Consider the following 24186-nt stretch of genomic DNA (forward strand, 5'->3'; position numbering starts at 1 on the left):
TAACCTTGCTAACCAGTCTACTATGAGGAACCTTGTTGAACACTTTACTGAAGTCCATATAGATGGTGTCCACCTCTCTGCCCTCATCAATCCTCTTTGTTAATTCTTCAAAACACCCAAACATGTTAATGAGCCATGAATTCCCATGCATAAAGCCATTTTGACTCTCCTTAATCAGTCCTTGCCTTTTCAAATACATGTATTTCCTGTCCTCAGGATCCCCTCCAACAACTTGCCCATGACCCATGTTAGGTTCATCACTCTGTAGTTCCCTGGCTTTTCCTTACCACCTTTCTTAAGTAGTGACACCACATTAGCCAACCTCCAGTTTCTCAGCACCTAACCTGTGTCTATTGATGATATAAATGTCTCAGCGAGGGGCCCAGCACTCACTTTCTTAGTTTCCCACAGAGTTCTAGGGTACACATGAGCAGTTCCCAGGGATTTATTCACCTTTATGTGTTTGAATATGTTTAGCACCTCCTCCTCTGTAACATGGGCATTTTTCAAGATGTCACTATTTATTTCCCCAAATAACTTCCCTGGATGTATTCCCAGGAATATCCTCCCACAGTAGTGATGATGCCAGTTGGTCCATCCAGTTTAAATTATGAATCTTATTCCATGGATAGTTTAAGGTTGTTTAGTCTTGTGAAGACTGTAGTGTTGCAGGAAGGTCACTGGACTAGTAATAGAATTCAGGGTAATGTTCTGTGGGTATCGGTTGAAATCTCACCATGGCAGATGGTGAAATTTCAATTCTAATCAAAAAAATCTGGAATGAAGAGCAAGCCTACTGGCGACCATGTAACCATTGACCAATTATTGTAAAGACCCATCTTGTTCATTCATGGTCCTTCAAGAACAGAAGCCTAGCCTGGTCTACAAGTGACTCCAGACTCACAGCAATCTGCTTGTCTTTCAATTGCTGTCTGGATGTTTGGGGGTGTGCAATGCTGGTCTAGCCAGTCACATCCAATGAATGAACAAAACATATTAGAGATTTTTAAAATTCATGCGTCACTTTTATTTTGTCTTTTTTCTCTCATAATTCCATCTTATTTAACCTCTTTTTAACTTTGTGCTGTACCCAGATTGTCTCAAATTCACACCCTTCCCCATTAGTCTCTGTTTCTCTATTTGTTCAACTGTTCACTGAGGTCCCAGATGTTATATTATCATCATAAATCATCAAAGTATTGTTTAAAACTTTTCTAAATTTCAGGAATTGGTAGTGAATGAGGCATTCCAGGAAGATACTATTTCACAGTAGAGTGAAGAGACTCAACTTCCTATTGAGCTTGTGTCAATTTTTAAAGATCCACTTCTCAGCTGTGCCAGAAGGGGGTGACATTGAAGGAGGTAGGGATAATCATGAGAACCAGAAGGCAAAAGACAAAAGTCCTGAAAGTAAGGACCTTATGGGAATGAATTGCATTTATCGAGCATCCAACATGCTTTTCAACTAATTGAAATTTTTGAAATGTAGTCATTCTTCTAAAGTAGTAATTCATGCATAGAAAGTCCCAACAGATTATACTGTAATAATGACTGGATGGTATTGCTACTTGAAGGGTAAATAACATTAATGTAAAAGACATAGTTGAAGCAGTAGCAACAGCCTTCAGCTAGAAATGCTGAGTGAATAATCTATTTCAGCCTCCTCCAGTGATCCCAAGTGTTGCCTGTCTTCAGCCAATTTGAGTCACTCCACGGGATGTCAAGAAATAGTTGGAAGCACTGGATACTGGAAAGGCTATGGGCCCTGACAACATTTTGTAATACCTCTGAAGATTTGTGCTCCAGAATCAGATACATCCTCATCAGTTAGGCTACAACATTACTGAAAAATGGGGAGAATTGCCCAATATGTCCTGTACACAAAAAAACAGGACAAATCCAAACTAGCCAATGCTCCATCAGTCCACGCTCAGCCATCAGGAAAGCAATGGAAGAGTCAGCAACAGTGCAATGACATGGCACTTGCTCAACAGTAACTTGCTCACAGATGCCCAGATCAGATTTTACTACAGCCACTCAGCTCCTGACCTCATTAATAGCCTTGGTCTAAACATAAACAAAACAGCTAAATTCCAGAGGTGAGGTGGGACTGACAGCCTTTTACATCAAGTGCTGAGTTGAAAGAGCCTGGCATTGAGGCTCCTCAGGGGAAAGTTCTCCATTGGTTGGAGTCATACCGGGCACACAGGATGGTGATGGTGGTTATTGGAGGTCAGTCATCTCAGCAGCAGATCCTCAGGATAGATGTTTTCTGATCAATCTATTCAGAGAAGTTACTATAAACACCTGGAGCAGATGGCACTTGAACCGACACCTCTTGGCTCAGAAGTAAGATATTACCATTGCATAACAACCCACAGTTCCTCAGTGTAGTCCCCAAGGCCCAACCATCTTCAGTAAGTTCCTCAATGACCTTCTGCCCATTCATTATGAGATTAAAGGTACACTCTCTTTCCCAGTTTATTATTTTCTGTGAGGGGAGAGCTGGGCATGAATGAGCTCAACCAATCAGTTTTAGTATTTGTTGTAAAAAGCCAGGAGCACACCAATCAACAGGAATGCCAATTGGAGGATGTGAGGGTGGTAGGCCATACAGTGATGTGAGGGTTTGGGCATGGAAGTCACTCCTCTGTGAAAAAAATTCCCAAATTCCTCAAGGGCCAAGTACTTCCCTAACATGAAGCTGAAGGCCTGGGAACCATGTTGACCATGACTAGCAACTTGCATTTAACACAGTAGGCGAAGGGTTTAACACAGTTTCTCCCTCCAGCAGCGAGGCTCCCAGCTCCCTTGGAAATGAAAACAAAACAAGAATTGTGTTATAAATACCCCAAGTTTTTTCCTGAGTCCAGGAACACAAGTGTTTTAGTCAAATACAAAGAACGCTGAAGGTCCTCACCTCTCTTCACGAAAGTATGAAGCCAGATAGTTAATACCTAATGCTGGTTCACAAGGCTTTGTGGCTGGAAAGCCACATGAATACCCCAACATCGAAAAGCAGAGCTTTTCCAGCAACAAGTTCACCTTAATCACACTGCAAGACCATATGTTGTGTCAGGCTCAGTGAGTAACATAAAATGTTCACAAAATAGTTTAGAAAAAGACATTTTCATACATTAAAAGTGTTTTTTTTAGCAACAAGTCTGTGGATGCTATAAATCTAACACCAAATCAAAGTGCTGGAAAAAGTCAGCAGGTATGGCAGTATCTATGGGGGGAGAGAGAGAGAGAGAGAGAGAGAGAGAGAGAAGTTGAAATGAAGTTAACATTTCACCTCGAGTTTGTCAGTAACTCCGATCAGGAGCCACTAGACTCCAAACATTAACTCTGGGTTCACCAATCATGGATGCTGCCAGACCCACTGAGTTCCTCCAGTGCTTTCTGTTTTTATTATTAAAGGTTGTACTAGTGTGCTGACCCTTTTTCTCTCTGAGCTAATTGAGGTAATGCTAAGCAACACAAGACTCTTTACCCTGTTCCTCCACACACACAACTCCGATACACCCCAATCACTCTCAGGCCTTCGCTGTGGGATCTCATCAACAATGTCTGAGTCATTGAACTGGAGTCCTATCCAGAAAATGGTTGAGAAACACTGATTAGGTTGACTACTAAAAGTGGCAGAAACATGGCAGATAATATTTAATGCAGAGAAATGATGTATGTTGTTAGAAGGACTGAGAAGAGACAGACCTGTACAATTTTAAAGTGAGCGCAACAACAGTGTTCCGGGAGATTGGATTTATCATGTGCACAACTGAAAAAAATCACAGTTAGCACATCCAATTTTGAGAATAACTTATCAAACACTAGTTTTATATGAGCTGTGTGCTTTCATTCATCTTTGTGCAGCAATTGTATTGGTAATGTGGTCAATCTGTAAATCTGACAAAATAAGGTTAAATTGTTTCATTAGAAGATAACAGATGATTTTAAACTGAAGAGCCCTGTGCTGTCTTGGAGAGTTGGTCATATTGCCTGTGGGTGGGCTGTGGTCTACAGCTGTATGTATGACCACCCGCACACCAAGTTAGCCTCCCAGACAGTGTTTGGGACATAGAGAAATGCATCAGGTCAATGATGTCATCCCAATAGCCCAGTAAGCAACAGGCTTATATGCACATTTGGAAAATGTTTACTGTGAGTTCACAGCAGTATTGAATTTTGTATTCAAGCCTTAATTAAATTTATTTAAGGCTTTACTTCTTCAATAATCAGTCCCAGCATCAAAATACAAAGAGATAGAATGGTGGCTCAGTGCTTAGCACTGCTGCCTCACAGAACCAGGGACCTAGGTTCAATTCCAGCCTCAGGCAACTATCTATGTGGAGTTTGCACATTTTCCTCATGTCTGCATGGATTTCCTCCCACATCCAAAGATGGACAGGTTATGTGAATCCGCCATGCTAAATTGCTCATAGTGTTCAGGGAAGAGTAGATTAGATGCATTAGTCAGGTGTAAATGTCTCGTAATAAGGTAGGAGAATGGGTCTGGGTGGATTATCTTTTGAAGGGTTGGCATGGACTTGTTGGGCCAAATAGCCTGTTTCCACACTGTAGAGATGCTATAGTTTTATTGTCTTGATGCGAGAAGATGCATTTTGGCAGAAAAAGAGCAGAATTGAGAGATACTACCATCGTTTTGAAGTGTTCAGTAGCAGAAATGTGTTTCTCTGCATGATCCAGAAGAAAACAGGAAAATAACTTATTTTAGCAAAGGGATCTGGTGCAGTCAAATTCGAGTCCTGCTCTGAAATGAAAAGCAATTAATTGGTGATCTTGAAAGGGGAGATGGTTTGGGTACATCAAGGTAGATTCCTATAAGAGGCAAAGGGAGACCAACCAATACTGGAACTCCCTAAATGATGGAATTAGAGAGCAAGATGGATCAGAAATCAAAGGATAGGTGTCAGTTTGATAATTGGTTCATATCAGGTTAAATTTAAAACACTTAAAGGAAGATACAAAAGGAAATAAGAGGGACAAAAACATCAGCACAAGAATTTATTGACTGAATTTGGTTGATAGAAAGAAGAATCAAATGAGTATATTCATTTTAAAAGGGCAATAAAGAAAATTAGGTCAAATAATGAACAAAATGGAGCAAAACAAAGATACAAAGGTGGGAGGAGAAAAGAGTGCAAAAACCAGGAACTGGGTGAGAATGGGAATTTTGTGCAAAGGACAAAATAAGTGCAATTGCTCTGCTCCACATTACTCTCTAACCCCTCCATCACCAAGGAAGTTGTGGCTTTGGTTCAGGATGTCACCCAGAAATTAGAGCCATTCAGATCTGCTCCAGTTAACTATTTGTTTGAACTTGTACATGACTTTTTATCGCTTTCTTTAAAATTGTAACATTCCTATATTACCTCTGCTTTTATTGCTACCAAAAGACATCAATACCAACAAAAGGCAATTAAAATTTATTTCATCAACATTGCAAACTCCAATAGGATCAGTGCTGGAGGTTGTTATTGAATGTGATCCTACTGTTTTCGGTCTTACTCTTTAGATCTTTCACTTCAATCATACGTGATCACGAATAAACTCAACAGTGTTGAGTTAGTAGCATTTTATCCAGTGCTTTTGTCCTTGGTACAATTTAGAGTGTAGAAATGGAGAAAAAAATACAGGTCAATGAGAAAAAAAAATGTAATTGATATAAACGATTTTGATTAAGCTGTGAAAGCACATGTTGTGTTTGTGGACTGTGGTGTGTGGTAGTTTATAGACAGCTATGTCTCCATCTCATATATCACTGGGTCTGGTCATTTAGCTGCAGTAGGAGCTACAGACCCTGCAACACATAAGGGATTGGGATAGGTTGAAAATGATGTAAGTGCAACAGATTGTGACCAAAGGGGATAAAGAAGGAAGACCATATGAATCATCCCTATCCAACAGTGAAAATGTACTTTTTACCTTGAGAACAAATGTGGAGACTTGGAGTGACAACGAGATTGTGAATCATGGCATGTTGTACCAGGAGGCTGTGTGGAGATGACATGACAGGAGACAATTAGGTAGTGGAGACTTTATATGGAGTTACGAACTAAATAAGATTTAAGATCTTAGAGTTGAACTGAGGCCACTTGGAGCAGCTGTAAGTGACATATTATGTAAATACAGAGAATCAACAACCAATTAGGAAAGGCAGACTTACTTCATGGGAGATTTTCGCTTTCAAAAACTTTATAATAAGCAAACAAGCAGCTGAAAGCTTGAGAGTGAATTTGTTGGGTATTAATTAATTTTCTTCAGCAATATATCCTGGAACAGCTTGTTCAAATTAGTTTCCAATAAAATCATATTTTAAGACTCAGAAATTAGTGCAACGCCAGATACCAAATCAACAAGAACAAATCAGCGATGAAGAAGCATTGCAGAATCATTAGAAAATCATTTAGGTTTGTGTATTATAAATTATAAAGATAATTAATACATTAAATAAATGAAAATACGTGTTTTAAAGTACCTAAATTAATATTATTATAAGGTGCTCACCAAGACAGTAACTTTCATTAGCATGGGCTTGGCTTTTGAAAGATATTCATTTCATTGCAAATGTAATCAGAAAATAACTGTAAATGCCAGAAATTAATGCAAAACAGTGACTCACATCGTAGATTTTAATGAGCTTCATATCAATGTGATATGAGAGTGACTGTCCACAGAAAATTATTGAATCTGTAACTGGCTAACGTCGTGCTCGTGTATAGTTTGTGATGTTGAAAAAAAGTTTAATATGATGCAGAACTAGTTTATAACCCCAAGATGTAAGTGCTTTATTTGCCAAAAATGACAGTCATGGATAATGAGAGAGGCAAGGCATAACATGGGACTACCATAAATTTTTTTAAAAATTCTTTTTTCTTGGAAAGCATTGATTCTGGTTAATGGGAAAGATACAGAGAATGTAAAATTGTTTTCAAAAGAGAACTGAGAGCTACAATAAGGGAGTATGAAATGAAATTTGCAGGGGATATTAAAATCAACACTGTTTTAAACAATTATATTGAGAAAATTGGGGTTAGTCAGAAGCATTGTGAACTCCTGTGATGGTGTTAATTAAAACAAGGAAGTGGCCAACATGCTGAATAATTACTTTCTGTCAATATTTACAGCAGAGGAAGAGGTTAACATGTCAGACAACCCAAGGAAACTAATATTGAATCAGAAACTCGGCAAAATTGACAATAGCAAATACCAATTATGAAGAAAATTGTGCACGAAGAAGTGAAAAATCACCAGAACCAAATGGTTCTCATCCACGAGTTTGAAAGAATCAATGAAAACATTGTAGATGTCTGACTATCATTTTCTACGTTTCTTACAATTTGGGAACTGTTGTTTTTCATTGGAAAATTTTGAATGCCATTCCATGTGTAAGAAAGGGATGGGTCCCTCATGGAATTGTGGGTCATGTAACCTAACATCTGTTGTTGGGAAATTACTAGTCTTCCTTATAAGAAAAGGGTGACTGAATATGAATTTTTTTGAGGAGTGCCAGGTAGGTGAAGGGTTAGCATACCAGCACGATGAGAGGTTAGGGTGCTCAGTGAGTGTAGGGTTAAAATACCAGCGAGTGAGAGATTCAGGAGCCAGGTGGATGAAGAGGTTCCGGTGCTAGATACATTAATAGAGTTGGAGTGAAAAATGAGTTATGGAATTTTTTTTAAGATTCCCTACAGCATGGAAACAGGCTCTTTGGTCAATAAGTCCACACTGACCCTCCGAAGAGTAACCAACACCCATTCCCCTACATTTACCCCTGACTAATGCACCTAACACTATGGGCAATTTAGCGTGGCCAATTCACCTGACCTGCATATCTTTTGATTGTGGGAGGAAGCTCATGCAGACCTGGGGCAGGCGTCCAAACTCCACACAGACAGTCCCCGAGGCTGGAATTGAACCCGGGTCCCTAGCACTGTGAGGCAGCAGTGCTAACCACTGAGCCACTGTGCCACCCATACCAACTGTGTGAGAATGTGGGATGGTGGGTAAATGGATTGGTGCCAAGTTGCATTGACTAAAGTAGTGGCTAGGGTATTTCTATGAATGGAATTTACATAGACTTCTATGAGACATTTGATAATGCCCCTCACAAGAAACTGTTACTCAAAGTTGAATGCATGGAACTGAAGGCAAGTTGTTGACTTGCTTTGAAATCTTGCTGAGCTACAGGAAACAGACCCAAAGGATAATGGGCAGGCCCTCAGATTAATGAGCTCCTAAAGAGACCTGCTAGGAGCTTAAGAATGTACTATATTTATTAATTTGTTGATAACAATATGGAAAGTTAAATACCCAAATTTGCTGATGATACAAAGACAGACAATATTGTAAGAAATATAGATGGAAGTGTGACATTGCAAAGAAATCATTATAGGTGGAGTGAATCAGCAACACAATTGATGCTACTATAGGTAATGTGAGGCTACTTTCGACATAAGGAAGATAGGATATGGTGCTTTCCAAATGTGGAGGTATTTCAAACTACACCACAGTATCTGTACAAAGTTCTCTTTTAAATGCGTCTGGAGCAGTTCTGAATACAGGTACAGTGCCATGGGCAGAAAGGGTAGATTGGTCAGAATGTTACTGGATGGTGAGAGTTAAATTACTATGAAATTGCAAACTGAGTTTGCATTCTTTGGAATTTTACCAGGTTAAGGGTGATTTGATAAAAATTCTCAAGAGATTGAGAGGAGCAGGTAGGGTAGATAGAGGGAAGGTATTTAAATAAAAGCAAAATACTGTGAATGCTGAAGATGAAATCAGCCAGTATCGGACAAACTCAGCAGGAGTGGCAGCATCCATGGAGAAAGAAACAGTTAATGTTTTGAGTCCAATATGCCTTTTCTTTGGCACTGAAGGGGTTTGGAAGTGTAATGATTTTAATGCACTTGAAAAGGTAAGCAGGGAAAGAGGAGTTGAGGAGTCACAGTCGAGGCAACAGCTCTAAAACTTTCAGTCAGATCTTTCAGGAGTGAACTTGGAGAAGAAAATGACATTTGCAAATATCATTGCAGATGTTACCAAATCAATTGATAAATTTCAACCTGACATTGATTAATTTTTGTTATCCAAACGTAAGGGTCAATGTGGGTAAGGTATATGGAGTTGGGTTACAGATCAGCAATAATGAATGGTGGAACAGGCTGAATCAATTATTCAGTTGGCTGAAGTACTTAGTGAATAATGTGCAGGAGTACTTATCAAGGAAGATGATCTTTCCAAACCTACAAAAAGCAAAGATATCACTGGGATATTGGGACAAATGTCTTCAGAAGTGTAGTAGAAAGACTGGTAATACTTAAAGTCGATGAGTCACCCAGTGCAGATGGGATTCATCCTTGGTTGCTAAGAAATATGAGGGTGAAAAATGTAGAGGTGTTGAACAATCTTCTCAGACACTGACATGGGGCTAGAGGATTTCAAATGTCATAACCTTGTTTAAAAATAAGGGTGATAAAGCCACGAAATACTGCCAGATATTTGGCATGGGGGTGGATAGTTGATAGCGAGTAGGCCATTCAGCTTGTCAAGCCAGCCCCCACCATTCAGTATAATATACCTAACTGAACATTTTACCCACCCCATCCCCATAAAACTGCACATCATTGGTAATCAAGAATCTGTCAATCTCTACATTAAATATACTGAGCTTCCACAGCATTCTCTGGTCGAGAATTTCACAGACTTACACCCCTCTGAGTACAAAACATTCTCTTCATTTCAGACCGAAGTGGCATCTGCCTTACTTGTAAACTGTTACACCTATTTCAAAACTCCCCAACCAGTGGAAACATCTTACATGCATCGACCCTGTCTATGTCTATGTCAATGAGATTGCCTTTCATTCTTTGAAACCCTAATTAATACAAGTCCAGTTTCTCCAGTCTTCACAGGACAGTTCTGACATCCAAGGAGCAAGTCTGATGAACCTTCATTGCACTCTCTCTCGGCAATAATATCTTTCCGGAGATAAGGTGACCATGACTGCACACAGTACAGAGTGCGAACTAGGCAAGCTCCTATACAATAGAACCAAGACTTTGCATGCAACTGTACTCAAACCTTCTTTGAAAAAGGCTAATATTCTGTCAGCCTTCATGGATAGCTTGCTGCACTTGCATATTAGCTTCAGTGACTTATCAACAAATATACCAGGGTTTCTTTGAGAAGTACAATTCTTTGAGACACTTACAGACAGATGTGGATTAATATAGCAGAGCCAGCATGGACTTGTTAAGGCCAAATAGAACATAGAACAGTACAGGCCCTTTGGCCCACGATGTTGTGCCGAGCATTTATCTTAATCTAAGATCAACCTAACCTACTCAGCCCTCAATTTACTGCCATCTACGTGCTTGTCCAGCAGTCACTTAAATGTCCCTAATGTCTCTGATCCACTACCACTGCTGACAGTACATTCCATGCACTCACCACTCTCTGCGTAAAGAACCTATCTCTGACATCTCCCCTATACCTTCCACCAATCATCTTAAAATTATCACCCCTTGTGACAGCCATTTCTGCCCTGGGGAAAAGTCTCTGGCTATCTACTCTATCTATGCTTCTCATTACCTTGTACATCTCTATCAAATCATCTCTATTCCTTCTTCTCTCCAGTATGAAAAGCCAGAGCTCACTCAACCTCTCTTCATAAGTCAAGCCCTCCAATCCAGGCAGCAGCATCCTGGTAAATCTCCTCTGCACCCTCTCTAAAGCACCTTCATCTTTCCCCTAATGAGATGACCAGAACTGGACACAATATTCCAAGTGTGGTCTAACCAGGGTTTTATAGAGCTGCAGCAAAACCTCGCAACTCTTAAACTCGGTCTCCTGTTAATGAAAACCAAAACACCATAAACGTTCTTAATAACCCTATCAACTTGGGTGTAATTTTGAGGGATCTATGTGCATGGACCCCAAGATCCTGCTATTTCTCCATACTGCCAAGAATTCTGTCTTTAACCAGAGACTCAGCAATCTCATTTCTCCCTTCCTATAGTAACCTTGGATACATCTGGACTGGCTCTGGGGACCTATCTATCTTGATGGTTCCCAGAATTTCCAACACATCCACTTCCTTAAAATCAATCTGTTCAAGCCCATTAACTTGGTCCGTGGTGTTCTCATTATGTTTAAATAACTTGATTGAGTTTCTTTATAAGATAAGAGGGTGTCAAAGAGGTCAGTACAGTTGATGCTATGTATGTAGTTTTTCAAAAGGAGTTTGATAAATGCCATATATTCAACTTCTTTTAGCAAAATTGAAACCCAAAATTAAATAGATAGTGATAGCATTGTTATGAACTTGGCAGCCCATTAGAAAATAGAGGTGTGGTGAAGGCTATATTATAGACTGGAGGGAGATATCCTCTAATATTTTGCAAGTTTCAGTACGTGGCCACTGCTGTTTTATTGTGCACCTCAATATCTTGGACTTGGCAATTTTGGACAATTTTAAAATCTGTCGGTGAGGTAAAACTTAAAAGCGTAGTAAATAGTTAGAACGATCACTTTAGGGAGATTTAGATGACCGGAGGAAACCAGCAGTCATAGAGCTGATGAAATTCTGTGTGGTGTAGGGCAAGAGGTGAAATGAGGACAAAGTTTTGTAAAATGATTTATTATAATTTGAAAGATGCTGTTATTAAAGAATGCTGGAGGCAGATTCACTGGTAATTTTCAAATAGAATTGAATATATACTTGACTGAGGGATAATTGTAGAGCTATGGGACAAGGCCAATGAATTGGGAGTAATACAATAATTAACCCTTTCAAACAGCCAACATGCATAAGGTTTGGTGAGTTGTTGCCTTTTTTATGGTACCTTGTATGATGTTCCTCAGCTCTGATAGACACAGGTCACAGACATTACCTGAGGAGAATATTGTATATTTCATTTTGGGAATGTTTGTACATGTGCATGTTTGGATATGTGCATGTGTTCCAAAGTAGCAAACATCACATCACTCTGTGACTCTCCTTAAATATCAGGAGCCTGCCTCAGTCTTCTCCTTCAGAAAATACTTCTACTAAAGCAAAACAATCTCATACCAAGGCTGAGTTATGAACAATATTCTTTTTGTGAAGGACTGATTTTATATGTGTTCTTACATCCTATGATTTTCCTTTACAGTGGGATGCTATCAGTGAAATGGATGAGTACTTCACTCCAATCCACACCTATCAAGTCTGCAATGTCATGTCTCCAAATCAGAACAACTGGTTAAGGACTAATTGGCTCCAGCGGAATGGGGCACGTCGAATATACATTGAAATAAAGTTCACTTTGCGAGACTGCAACAGTATGCCAGGGGTTGTGGGGACCTGCAAGGAGACCTTCAATCTGTATTACTTTGAATCAGACAGGGACATTGGCAGCAATATCTGGGAGAACCAGTTTGTGAAGATTGACACAGTGGCAGCTGATGAAAGCTTCACCAATGTCGACTTGGGAGTCCGAAGACTGAAATTAAACACTGAAGTTCGTGGAGTGGGTCCGCTCAACAAGAAAGGTGTCTACCTGGCTTTCCAGGATATAGGAGCTTGCATTGCGATTGTGTCAGTGAGGGTTTACTACAAGAAATGCCCGGCCATGATACAGAATCTGGCTGTCTTTCCTGATGCAGTGACTGGTGCTGACTCGTCCTCTCTGGTAGAGGTACAAGGTCAGTGTGTGGACCACAGCGAGGAGAGAGATACACCGAAGATGTATTGCAGTGCAGAGGGGGAATGGCTTGTTCCCATTGGGAAATGTGTCTGTAGTGCTGGCTATGAGGAGCAGAGAGATAGCTGCCGAGGTAAGACTCCTTCCAAATATTTCTATAACTTCTTGTCAAAGAAGTTTAAGGAACAAATAACTTTTGTCTTATGGTTTCCAAGGCTTTCCACCCATGTGGTTCATCTTAACTCATGCCTATGTTTGCTTTAAACTAATTAAAGGAGACTGATCACAGTGATTAATGAACAATTTCTCTATTGATTGTATCATGCAACTCTCAGAACACTGGAAAGTGATTTAAATGGATGTTGATTTGTTCTCATCTGCAAATTACTATTTACATGTCAGTCACTGAACTCCAAATAGCCCTTTTTAAAGATTAACATCTGATATATAAAGTAAGCTCTACATTGAATACAAGCAGTTGAGAATGGGGTGCTGGAAAAGCACAGCAGATCAGACAGCGTCCGCGGGGCAGGAAAATCGATGTTTTGGGCAGGAGCCCTTCATCAGGAGCTCATTGAAGGTTCTTGTGGCACAGTGATAGTGACTCTACCTCTGGGCAAGGACACCTCGATTCGGGTTCTAACCTGCTTCAAAGGTGTGCCATGGCATCTCTGAACAGGTTGATAAGAAAATATCTATAGCCATTGCTGAACAAATCCACAGAAAATATACAACCCAAAGAGAAGGACAGTCTGTTGTTCATATTTTATATTATGGTGTTGCCACTGATTTTAAATGTATACACATACAAATACAAACATAAGAACACAATCAAAGAAAAGCATACACAAAAATACAGACCTATAAACACACATGTATAAAGACATGTACACATACAAACATACACAAACACATGTACAAGCTCTCAACTTGTATACACACAGACTTGAATAGATTAGACATGCCACATGAATAGAAAATGTGGACGTAAATGTTACAAACATGTACATACAAAAATACACGTGTACAATAAATTCACCCTTCTAAAACTAAAGTGTGGTGAACAACTGAGAAACAAGCTGAGGATGGAAGCCAAACTTACATCAAGGTGTAAGTTTCTAATAGATTTCAAAAGTTTAGGATCACATTCCATCATTTGGTTTGTTTTTGAAAATGATAGCCAACGCTGAATGTTGAGAAGTGATTTTAATGAGAGTGGGATGGTAAGCTCATATCCAGTGAGCTGCAGGAAAGAGGTAACGACACAATTTGTTGCATTAGAATTCAATGTTTCTGCAGGGATTGTGAATGATGAAGTGGGAAGAACGTTTTCTTAGGAAGGCCAGTCATGATACACCCCAGGAAATGTTTCTTTTTCATATCGAGTTGGTTTATTTCCCACATTCCACATTTGCAGCCAATAATAATGCAGTTGGAATGAAGTCATCTGTTATATCGACCATGAAAGGACTGCACTTCCAACGTGGTCAAGGCAAGAACCTCAGATGCTATTTTTCATGGGACTGACTTAATTTTCTTCAATTCCATTGCTTTCCTGAAATGTGGACTTTAGCTCAGTAATTAAAAAGTGCTGAAAAATGTGTTGCTGGAAAAGCGCAGCATGTCAGGCAGCATCCAAGGAGCAGGAGGATCGATGTTTTGGGCATAAGCCCTTCTTCAGGAATTAAAAGTGCAACAAACAAATTCACCACCTCTTCTTGATCATGTGCTGCTTAATGTTACCATGGAAACAGAGACACTTCAGCCCAGGTTTATAAGGCTGATGATCAGATAATGACCATGATTTTCACCAACAGTTCTGCATAGAACTTTTCAGCATTAAGTAGAATTTATTTAAAAAAAAAAGAATTTGCATTTACATATGGCTTTTTACATAGGCAATGCCTCTAGACCTTCATAGGAGTGTAGAATATTGGCACCAAGCCACTAGAGAAAGTAGAATAGGTGACACAAAGCTTGCCCAATAATGGGTTTTTATACTGTCTCTCTCTTGTGAGTTCTGCCTTGGAATATGTACCAATGTTATATCAACATCCGTGTGTGTGGCTGAAGTTTTAATCAATACTTTAAAATGTCTGCACTCTCGTGCTTACAGCAGCTTGCCTCAGTTTAATTGCTTTTTCTAAGTGACCATGCCCAAGTAACTGTCTACTGTAAGCAGGCAACAGACAAGCATAATCAAAGTCCAAGTACACCACTGCATTAAAGGAGTATAGGGAGGTGGAGCAGCAACTTGATATCTGCATCATCTTAAACTAAAAATGCTGCTAAATACATTGACCTGTTTTAAGTGATGACAACAAAAATCGACTAAGCTGGTGAGATGCTCAAAGACATTTTTCTGGTGATTATTGTGCCTGCAAGTCTGTACTGTCCGGTAATGTTCAAATGTATCATCTTAGTGATTATTTATTGGCAGAATTATAAGTTGATTAGTGGGATGATCAGCCTTCCAATCTATAATGCATGTCTTCTATTCGATCAGTTGGATTTTAACCCAGTTGATAAATTTTGAACATGCATTTACTTACTCCATGTTGTAAATATGGGGGATGTGATTGGACTAGTAATCCAGAGTTTCAGGTTAATGTTCTGGGGACAGGGAATTGAATCCCACCATAGCATCTCATAAAATTTAAGTTCAATAAAATTCTGGAATTAAGTGACCACGTAACTGCTGGCAATTGTCATTAGAGTCATAGATGTCCACAGCATGGAAACAGGCCTTTTGGCCCAACTTGGTCATGCTGTCCGATTTTCACAATTGAACTATTTCCACAATTAGTCCCATTTGTTTATGATTGGTCCATATCACTTCATACCTATCTCATCCATGTCTAAATGTTTCTTACATGATGCAATTGTACTCATTTCTACCACTATCTCTGGTAGCTCGTTCTAAATTTTGTGTGAAAAAATTGCCCCTCAGGATCCTTTTGCATCTCTTCCTCTCTGACGTTAAAACTATACCCCCTAGTTTTAGATTCCCCCACCATGGGGAAAAGCTGTTGCCTAATGTATACCTCTCATAATTTTATATGGTTGCCCTTCAGTCTCCTACGCTCCAGGGTAAAAAGTCCCAGCTGATCCAACATCTCCGTATAACTCAAACCCTCCAGTCCAGGTAGCATCCTGGTAAATCTTCTCTGCACCTTTTCTCATTAAATAGTATCTTTTCTATAGTAGGGCAACCAGAACCGCATGATTATTCCAAACGTTGCATTGTCAACATCTTGAACAGCTGTAATAAGTCATCTCAATTCTTGCATTCAATTAAAATCCATCCGGTTCACTAATCTTCTGTACAGAAGGAAATCTGCCATCCTTACTTTATCTGACCTACCTGAAACTTCAGACTTCACGGAAATATTGTTGACTCTTAACCACCCTCCAGGTAATTAGGGATGGCTAATTAAATGCTGATTGAGCCAGCAATGCCCTTACTCCATGAACAAATGAAAATAAATGCTCAACTATCTGTGGCTGCAGTTGTATTGACTCTGTCTAACTGTGCTTTAAATTGCCAAACTTTAATTGATTTTTACAAGAATCATCCGGATATGCCCATCAGTAGCATTACTCATGGCAGGGTGGTTGCTATTGTTCAGCTATGTGTTTTAAATTGGAGACCTGGATTCATGTCCCCCTACTCTAGAGGTGTGTAATAACATTTCTGACTAAAATATATCAAATAATGAGCAACATAACTCTTGTGAATTGGCAGTGCGTCATCATCATGTAGTTTGTTGAAATAGAGTGCTAGTAAACTAGGGTCTTGTGGCACAGCAGGAGTGTTCCTGTCACTGGGTCAAAAGATTCAGGTTCAAGTCCCATCTGCCCTGCAGGTGTCTTGTTATCTGTCTGATTAATAAAAAGACTAGCAAGCTGCAACACACAGAAAACTAGTGCTCTGCAACTTATGAGACCAAGTCAGTGCAGCGCATAGAGCACTAGTCTTATGAACATATATAGCAGAGAATCTGTAGCATATAAAAAGAATAGAATCCCTATAGTATGGAAATATGAGCAATCGTAAGTGCACAGAACACAAATAAACTGCAAATCACTTGCAAAGTGATGCGAGTACTAATATTGCATGGTATATAAGACTAGTACAGTGCAGCATATTGAGCACAAATGACTGCAGTGCATAACATCATAAACTGTTGTACATTAACCACCATTACATTACAGAAACTAAACCATCAAGTTACTAGTATACTACTTCTTGCAAATCACGAGTAAACTGCAACATATAGAGGCTTGATAGACTGCAGAATATAGGGCACAAGTGAACTGCAGTATTTAAGACCCAGAAAACTGCATATAAAACACTCATGAACAACATGTTAGAGGAGCAATGTACTCCAGCATATCAAATATTTATGAACAGCATACAGAGCATGAGAAAATTGCAGTATCTATAGTACTTGAGGATACATCTCCCACCCGCTCCAGATGTGTGTTATAATATCTCTGATTAAACAAATCCATAGAGATCTACTAAGCTGCAGTATGAAAAGCAAAGGGAACTGCAGCTACTGGGTGCTCATAAACTACCGTGTATAGAGCATGATAGACTGCAGCTGAAACTGGGAACTAAGGCGTGCAGTCATTGTAGCATATGGAAGCACAAGAAAAATGCAGCATAAAGATCACTGGTAAACTGGTATGGTGTTACATTGGTCTGTTCCTGAGCTTCATTTTCTTGTACACATGGAACTGGTGATATTCAATTCACTAATAAGGGGTATCTGGATGTTCTTGATTCATTTTGCAGCTTCGACGATCCACTTTGTCTGGAGAAAAAGCTGAGACTGCTTGATTTTATTCAACTGATTGATCTAAGATTTGGTCTGAGCAGAACTGCAATACATCTAATAGAAGTGTCTGCATATTCTGATTGCTAGTGAAGTCCCAAAACTTAATCTTTCTCTGAATGCATTTAATGATTTTCATTTATAAGTTTTCACAATTTTAAACAAAAGAAGATGCTTGTTCCATGACACCTTAAATGTCGGAGCATAAGAATGATGACAGAGTAGACACCTTAGCCCCTTGAGTTTGTTCTGCCAATTGATACGACTATGGCTGATCTCGAGTTCTACAGATATTACAAAGCCATTCAGAGATAATTTAATTTGGAATCGCAGTCATGATGGCATCGCAGTGATAAGGTGGTGTTAACCTGCACACCACAAGTACCATCAAGGAACAATGTGACAAATGACAGATAATCTGTTTTCATTATGTTGATCTAATGAGGAATATTTGCCAGGATTTTGGGAGGGCCCCATTTCCTCTTCTCCAAATAGTGCCATGGAATCTTTTAACTCCAATTTAAATGGAACTTAAGACACTGGATTGTCAGTCACTAGAAGGACCAGGAAAGTGTGTGAACAGGAGTTGAAAGTCACTTTTCAAAAGAAGATGTCACAATTTATACCAGGAGGGCTGGTGTGGGGATGCAGTCTGGAATTTGCCACTGCACTAACAAGGTGCCTTTTCAGTGGGTAGCGAGGCTCAGTAAAAGGCCTCACTGAATGGGTTTAGGATGTTAAGTCACCAGGTATGGGGAATGTGCAGTGTCTGGGACACTGCCCTGCATGCACTGGTGAATTGTTGCCGTTGATGGAATCATTTGTCAATCTTTAGACGTAATTGACAGTCACACTCAGCTGCTGAGTGTGACATCTCTGAGTTCATTTCTGGCCCGAATATTATTAACACTTCTCACTCCACAAATCACTTCTCAGCATCTCAGTCACACTCAGCATCCAGCAAGGACAATGGTCCTAGGGTATTATGAAAGGCTTTGTTCCTGAGTCAGAACAGTTGAGGTGAGAGATAACAAGTACCATCAAGGAACAATGTGACAAATGACAGATAATCTGTTTTCATTATGTTGATCTAATGAGGAATATTTGCCAGGATTTTGGGAGGGCCCCATTTCCTCTTCTCCAAATAGTGCCATGGAATCTTTTAACTCCAATTTAAATGGAACTTAAGACACTGGATTGTCAGTCACTAGAAGGACCAGGAAAGAGGTGAGTGGGCGGCATGGTGGCACAGTGGTTAGCACTGCTGCCTCACAGCGCCTGAGACCCGGGTTCAGTTCCCGACTCAGGCGACAGACTGTGTGGAGTTTGCACGTTCTCCCCGTGTCTGCGTGGGTTTCCTCCGGGTGCTCCGGTTTCCTCCCACAGTCCAAAGATGTGCAGGTCAGGTGAATTGGCCATGCTAAATTGCCCGTAGTGTTAGGTAAGGGGTAAATGTAGGGGTATGGGTGGGTTGCGCTTCGGCGGGTCGGTGTGGACTTGTTGGGCCGAAGGGCCTGTTTCCACACTGTAAGTAATCTAATAACGCCTGTGCAGTCTGAGAGCTGGTCCTTCATATCAGCCTCATCAGTTGCCCCAGCCCTTTGAGGAAGGCTTTGCATGCTGGACCAGGTTTCTTGTTAAAGACTAGACCAAACTCCTTCAAAACATGTCAAGGAGGTAGCCTATACCCTAACCTTCTCTTATTTGCAAGACAAGTGCCAGGTGTTGCATTCTAGATGCAATTCAGATTGGTCAAACTACCAGGTTTGAAGCAAAACATATTTTATTCATGTACTATAGTTAAAATACATTTTAAAAATTGGTAAAGTCAGTAAAATAGATTGTCTCACATACAATTCTAGCAGCAGGAAGAGAACCCCAACTTTTAACTGTAACAGAGAGAGGAATAAGAGCTTCCACATTCAGCTTTTAGACTCCAACAACTGCTAAAAGCTAAAACTAAAAATCCTGATTCTATGGGACTCTGACCCCACCTAGTCACGCTTCTTCTATTGTTCCAACTTTTTTTTTAAAAGAAGGCCTCACAAGCTATTTAATTTATTGGCTTTGAGCTGACTGCTCCTCTCTTCATTTAAAAAAAAACAAAAAAAAGTATCTCTTAAAGATAGAATAATGTCACATTCTGGGTGGGAAGCAACTGGTATCCATTTATAACATCACTACACATCAGTTACCCTGTATGGTCAAGACTACACTTCCTGTGCATGTCAACACCCTAATTCTGTACATGTTCAGAGCTAAGCTCTCAGAATGACTATTTTCTCAATTTTCTGATCCATGAACAAGCACGAGGAGAACGCCATTGCTGGGCCCTCACCCTATAATGTCTCAGTGATCTCCAACACAAGGAAACTCTTTTGCCTCTGATGCTCCAGGAGGATCATCCTTGCCTGTGCCATCTGAGATCTAGCATCTTCATCCTGTGAAACATGGCTGTACCTGTCCTCAGCCTCTGAAGGGGCCTAAATGCAGCTGACACTCTCTCTCACCTTATTCATGTTGTGCTGCTCACCATCTTTTCCAAGTCTGAACCAGATGATGTCTTTCCCAAGGGGAATGACTCTAGTGGTGAGGGCTCTTGCAATTTTTGAGGGCTACTTATTGTTTTCCAGAGATTGCATTATCATTCTCACTCAGCTATTCCTTCATTCAGTGATGCTGCCCAAGACCCTTGAGCATCTTGTATATTTGTATTGACACATGGAGATTTTGATCTTAACTCATAAGGAAAGCGTACACATCCTAGACAACCAGTGACATGACTGGTCACTGACCTTCCCTGCTCTTATGGGGTGATTGAAGATCCGCTGGCATGGGATCCAGTTCCTCCCAGCCACACTGTGACTTGTGTATCAGTTCCCTGACATGTTCTTCGGATCTCTGGGGGAAAGTTTTTTTAAAAAAACTAAATGGGAGAAACTAAATCTCCTGCCTTTTAAACAGCTTCAATGTGGAGCTCCAGGGAGACATTGTGCACCTTGAATAGGGAGATGGGGAAGAGTAGCTCCTGCTCCATAGACATGAGCTTTACTCAAAGAGTCACAGCTTCTTTTTAAATGCTTTCACCTCTTTTTGTTTGACATGACAGATGATAGATGTCCATCAGGATTACAGATCCTGTTTGTACTTTACAATTCTCCAGTTTCATAATTATATCTTCATTGAATGTGGTCATTGTTGATTAGGCCATCCCTAATTGCCTTGGAAATGAATAACAGGCTCGGCCATATCAAAAGGCAGTTAATAGTCAGGCTAGACGTGGGCCAGATAGCAAATTTCCTTCCTTTGGGGGTTTTAATAAATCAATGGTTAAATGGTTGTTATCAGGCCAGGTTTAAATTCCATATTTTGTTGAATTTGGATTATACTAGCTGTCATCGCAGGGATTCATGGTCGAGTCCTAAAACATTAGTCTGGGGGTCCTATGTAAACTACCAATTAACATTGCCAATACACTTCCATCTCCCCGCAATTGACAATTAATATCGATTGGGTTGTATTAAATTCCAGCCCTTTGTGATGGTTTGGCCAGGAAAGTCAGCGAATTATGAGAGGAAACCGTGGAATAAAGCATGAGGATTGAACTGGAGCTCATTATCAGCTTTTAGTGTGACCCATTTTACAGTTTCTCTCATGGCTAGTCAGAATACATTGGTCCATCTCTTGATTCAGTCTGTGCCAGCTCATTAGTTTGTCAGATTCTCTCCCTGGTGAGCACGGCCCTCCAAATCACTCACTGTCCTGACGTAACACCAACAAGTGACAGTGGCCAATAAAGTAAACACTGTCAGTGTCTTCTGCGTTGTGAAAATACAACAAAACAGCATTGCAGTTTCTTGAGTTAAATTCATTGACAAATGTTACCTCACCAAACAGGGTCATGAGTGGTCGCTCCCATCATTTTCTGACTGCTGTCCCTTTTGATAGCTTACTCATCATGTGAAGTCAAAGCTCTGTTTTGATATGCATATATTTCCCTGCAATGGTCCATTCTCTTCATAGAAAATATTTGGCAATGGGGTCAACTGATAGGATAAGGAAAGGTGCAGTGCAAATATTCGACATCTTGAACAAAGGATTGTCCTTTAGTGCAGTACAACACTCCCTGTTTCTTTGGATTTTTATAATTTCACAACACAATTGGAAGAAAATAAATCTTGTAGTGTACAGTTTCATTGTTGAAATATTATTGAATAAAAACTTTACATAGGAAGCTCAGGGTATAACCTGAGTTATAGCTTAGAGCACTAGGAAAAGTCTATAGATAGACAAATACAACATGCTGTTCCTTTTCTTCACCTGGTTTAATTCTGCGTTTATTGATGAAGCTTTGCATATTTGTCAGAGAGCATTTGCTAAATTATTAATACCACCTCTCACCCTTGAGATGAGAATATCCGATGATGTATCAGTGAAAAATAATTTTGACAACTGTTCTAGTTATCCATTAATTTCTGACTATTATTATTTCTTGCTTCACTCCCACAAGTCTCATCTGGTCCACTCATCATTTCTTGACTAAAGTAGTACACAGAAGGTGACTTTCTCCTCAGCTCCTTTGCCAACACTGCTCACAATTTTGGGATGAGTTGCCGTATCTTGTCCGCGGCCTGATGACCTGACCTCCTCCAGCCTTATCCCCAGCTTTTCAAGATGACTGATTGAGAACATTGAGAACACACTTTGTGGATTAGCATAGCTCACAAATAAACCATGACAGTAACAGCCAAGTTCAAAAAGAGATATATACGTAAGCACCTGTACATAAGCACGCAACTATATTCTCATTAATTACCTCATCAATCACCATGTATGATTAGTATTTTGCCTAGTAATATTTCTCACACTTTTCCAATTCTCCATCATTTTGTATGTCTTCCAGATTCTTTCAAACTGGTCAATTGTTCCTTCTTTGTGCAGAATGAGCTTTCATCACAGGGCTTACTGACCCCTGCACACACTTGAACATGAAAACAACCAGCACTGAGACTAGCTGATTTGATCCATTGAAACTTCTTTCACAATTTATTCCCTCCCATGAGGTCCATATATGCTGTATTTTCCATAACTGATAATATTTGGTTCCATAAGCATTTTTCTTATCAAACCCTTGCATTTTTCTGTTTTGGTCCAGATTGCTTCATTATGTCTTTAACAGCTAACATTTACCATTGTAATCATGTATTGTGTGTTGCCCCTGTATTTATGTGCAATGTGAAAATTGAGCTTTCTAAGCATGCAGATGCAGTGGGCGGTGAAAAAAGCAAATGTTTGCCTTCAGAGCGAGAGGATTTGAGTTCAGGAGCAAGGATATTGTGCTGCAGAAGATAACATATTGGAACTGAATAAGGCCATTCCGTCCATTGAGCCTGCTCTGCCATTTGATCATGGCTGATACGTTTCTCAATCCTATTCTGCTGACTTCTCCCTTGTAACCCTATTAATCAAGAATTTATCTATCTCTGTCTGAAAGACACTCAATAATTTGGCCTCCACAGCCTTCTGCAGCTATGAGTTACCCAGATTTACCATCCTGTGTTTGAGGAAATTTCCACTCATCTCAGTTCTACAGCGTCCTCTCTTCACTCTGACGCTGTGCCCTCCAGTTTTAGTCTCTCTTACAAGTGGGAACATTTTTTCCATGTCTGCTCTCTCCAGGCCTCTCCGTATTTTTTAAGTTTCAATCATCTCCCCTATCATCTCCCCCTTAACTCTGCTGAGTACAGACTCAGAGTCCTCAACTACTCCTCATGTGACAAATCCTTCATCCCAAGGAACATTTATAAACCTCCTCTGGACCCCGTCAAACACCAACACATCCTTCCTTAGATATAGGGTGTAAAACTGCTCACAACATTCCAAATGTGGGCTGACCACAGCTTTATACGGCCATAGGACTTTGGTGAGACCGTATCTGGAGTATTGTGTGCAGTTTTGGTCTCCTTTACCTCAGGAAGGATGTCCTGGATATGGAGTACCACAAATGTTCACCAGACTGATTCCTGGTATGGCAGGACTATAAAGAGAGACTAGATTGGTTAGGACAATATTCACTGGAGTTTAGAAGAATGAGGGGGTATCTCATAAAAATGTATAAAATCTAACAAGACAAAACAAGGTAAATGCAGTAAAGATTTTCCTGATGATGGTGGAGTTGAGAACCAAGAATCACAGTCTAAAAATGCAGGCTAGGCCATTTAGGACTGAGATTAGAGGATTTCTTCATCCAGATAGTGGTGAACCTGTAGAATCTGCAACAGAAAGTGGTTGAGACCAATACATTCAATATTTTCAAGGAGTTAGATATAATTCTCAAGACTAAAGGGATTCAAGGGAATGGGGAGAAAGTGGAAAGAGGGTACTAAGTAGATAATCAGCCATGATTGTATTGAATGATGGAACAGACTCAAAGGGCTGAATGGCCCCCTCCTGCTCCTACTTTCTACAGTTCTATATTTCTATGTTTACTGATGTGCACTGTCTTGTTGGTAAATGGTGATTTCCTACTTGCTCTCCAGCCACATTCCACTATAAAGTTATGAACTAGACAGTTGAATTAAGAACTTTTAACTGACATTTTTCTCTATTTTTAGGTTTTGTTTTGAAAATGTAAA

General features: G+C 39.9%; 1 protein-coding gene across 1 annotated transcript in view; it reads left to right on the forward strand.

Annotated features, from left to right (window-relative positions):
• The window catches only part of epha8 (eph receptor A8), a 548357-nt gene that overhangs the window by 104856 nt on the left and 419315 nt on the right, over positions 1–24186 (forward strand). The window contains exon 3 of the mRNA XM_060852189.1: positions 12180–12843. Within this exon, the coding sequence (XP_060708172.1) occupies positions 12180–12843 (664 nt within the window). The remainder of the gene's footprint in view (positions 1–12179; positions 12844–24186) is intronic.

Source organism: Hemiscyllium ocellatum, chromosome 37 (assembly GCF_020745735.1).
Source record: "Hemiscyllium ocellatum isolate sHemOce1 chromosome 37, sHemOce1.pat.X.cur, whole genome shotgun sequence".
NCBI lineage: Eukaryota > Metazoa > Chordata > Chondrichthyes > Orectolobiformes > Hemiscylliidae > Hemiscyllium > Hemiscyllium ocellatum.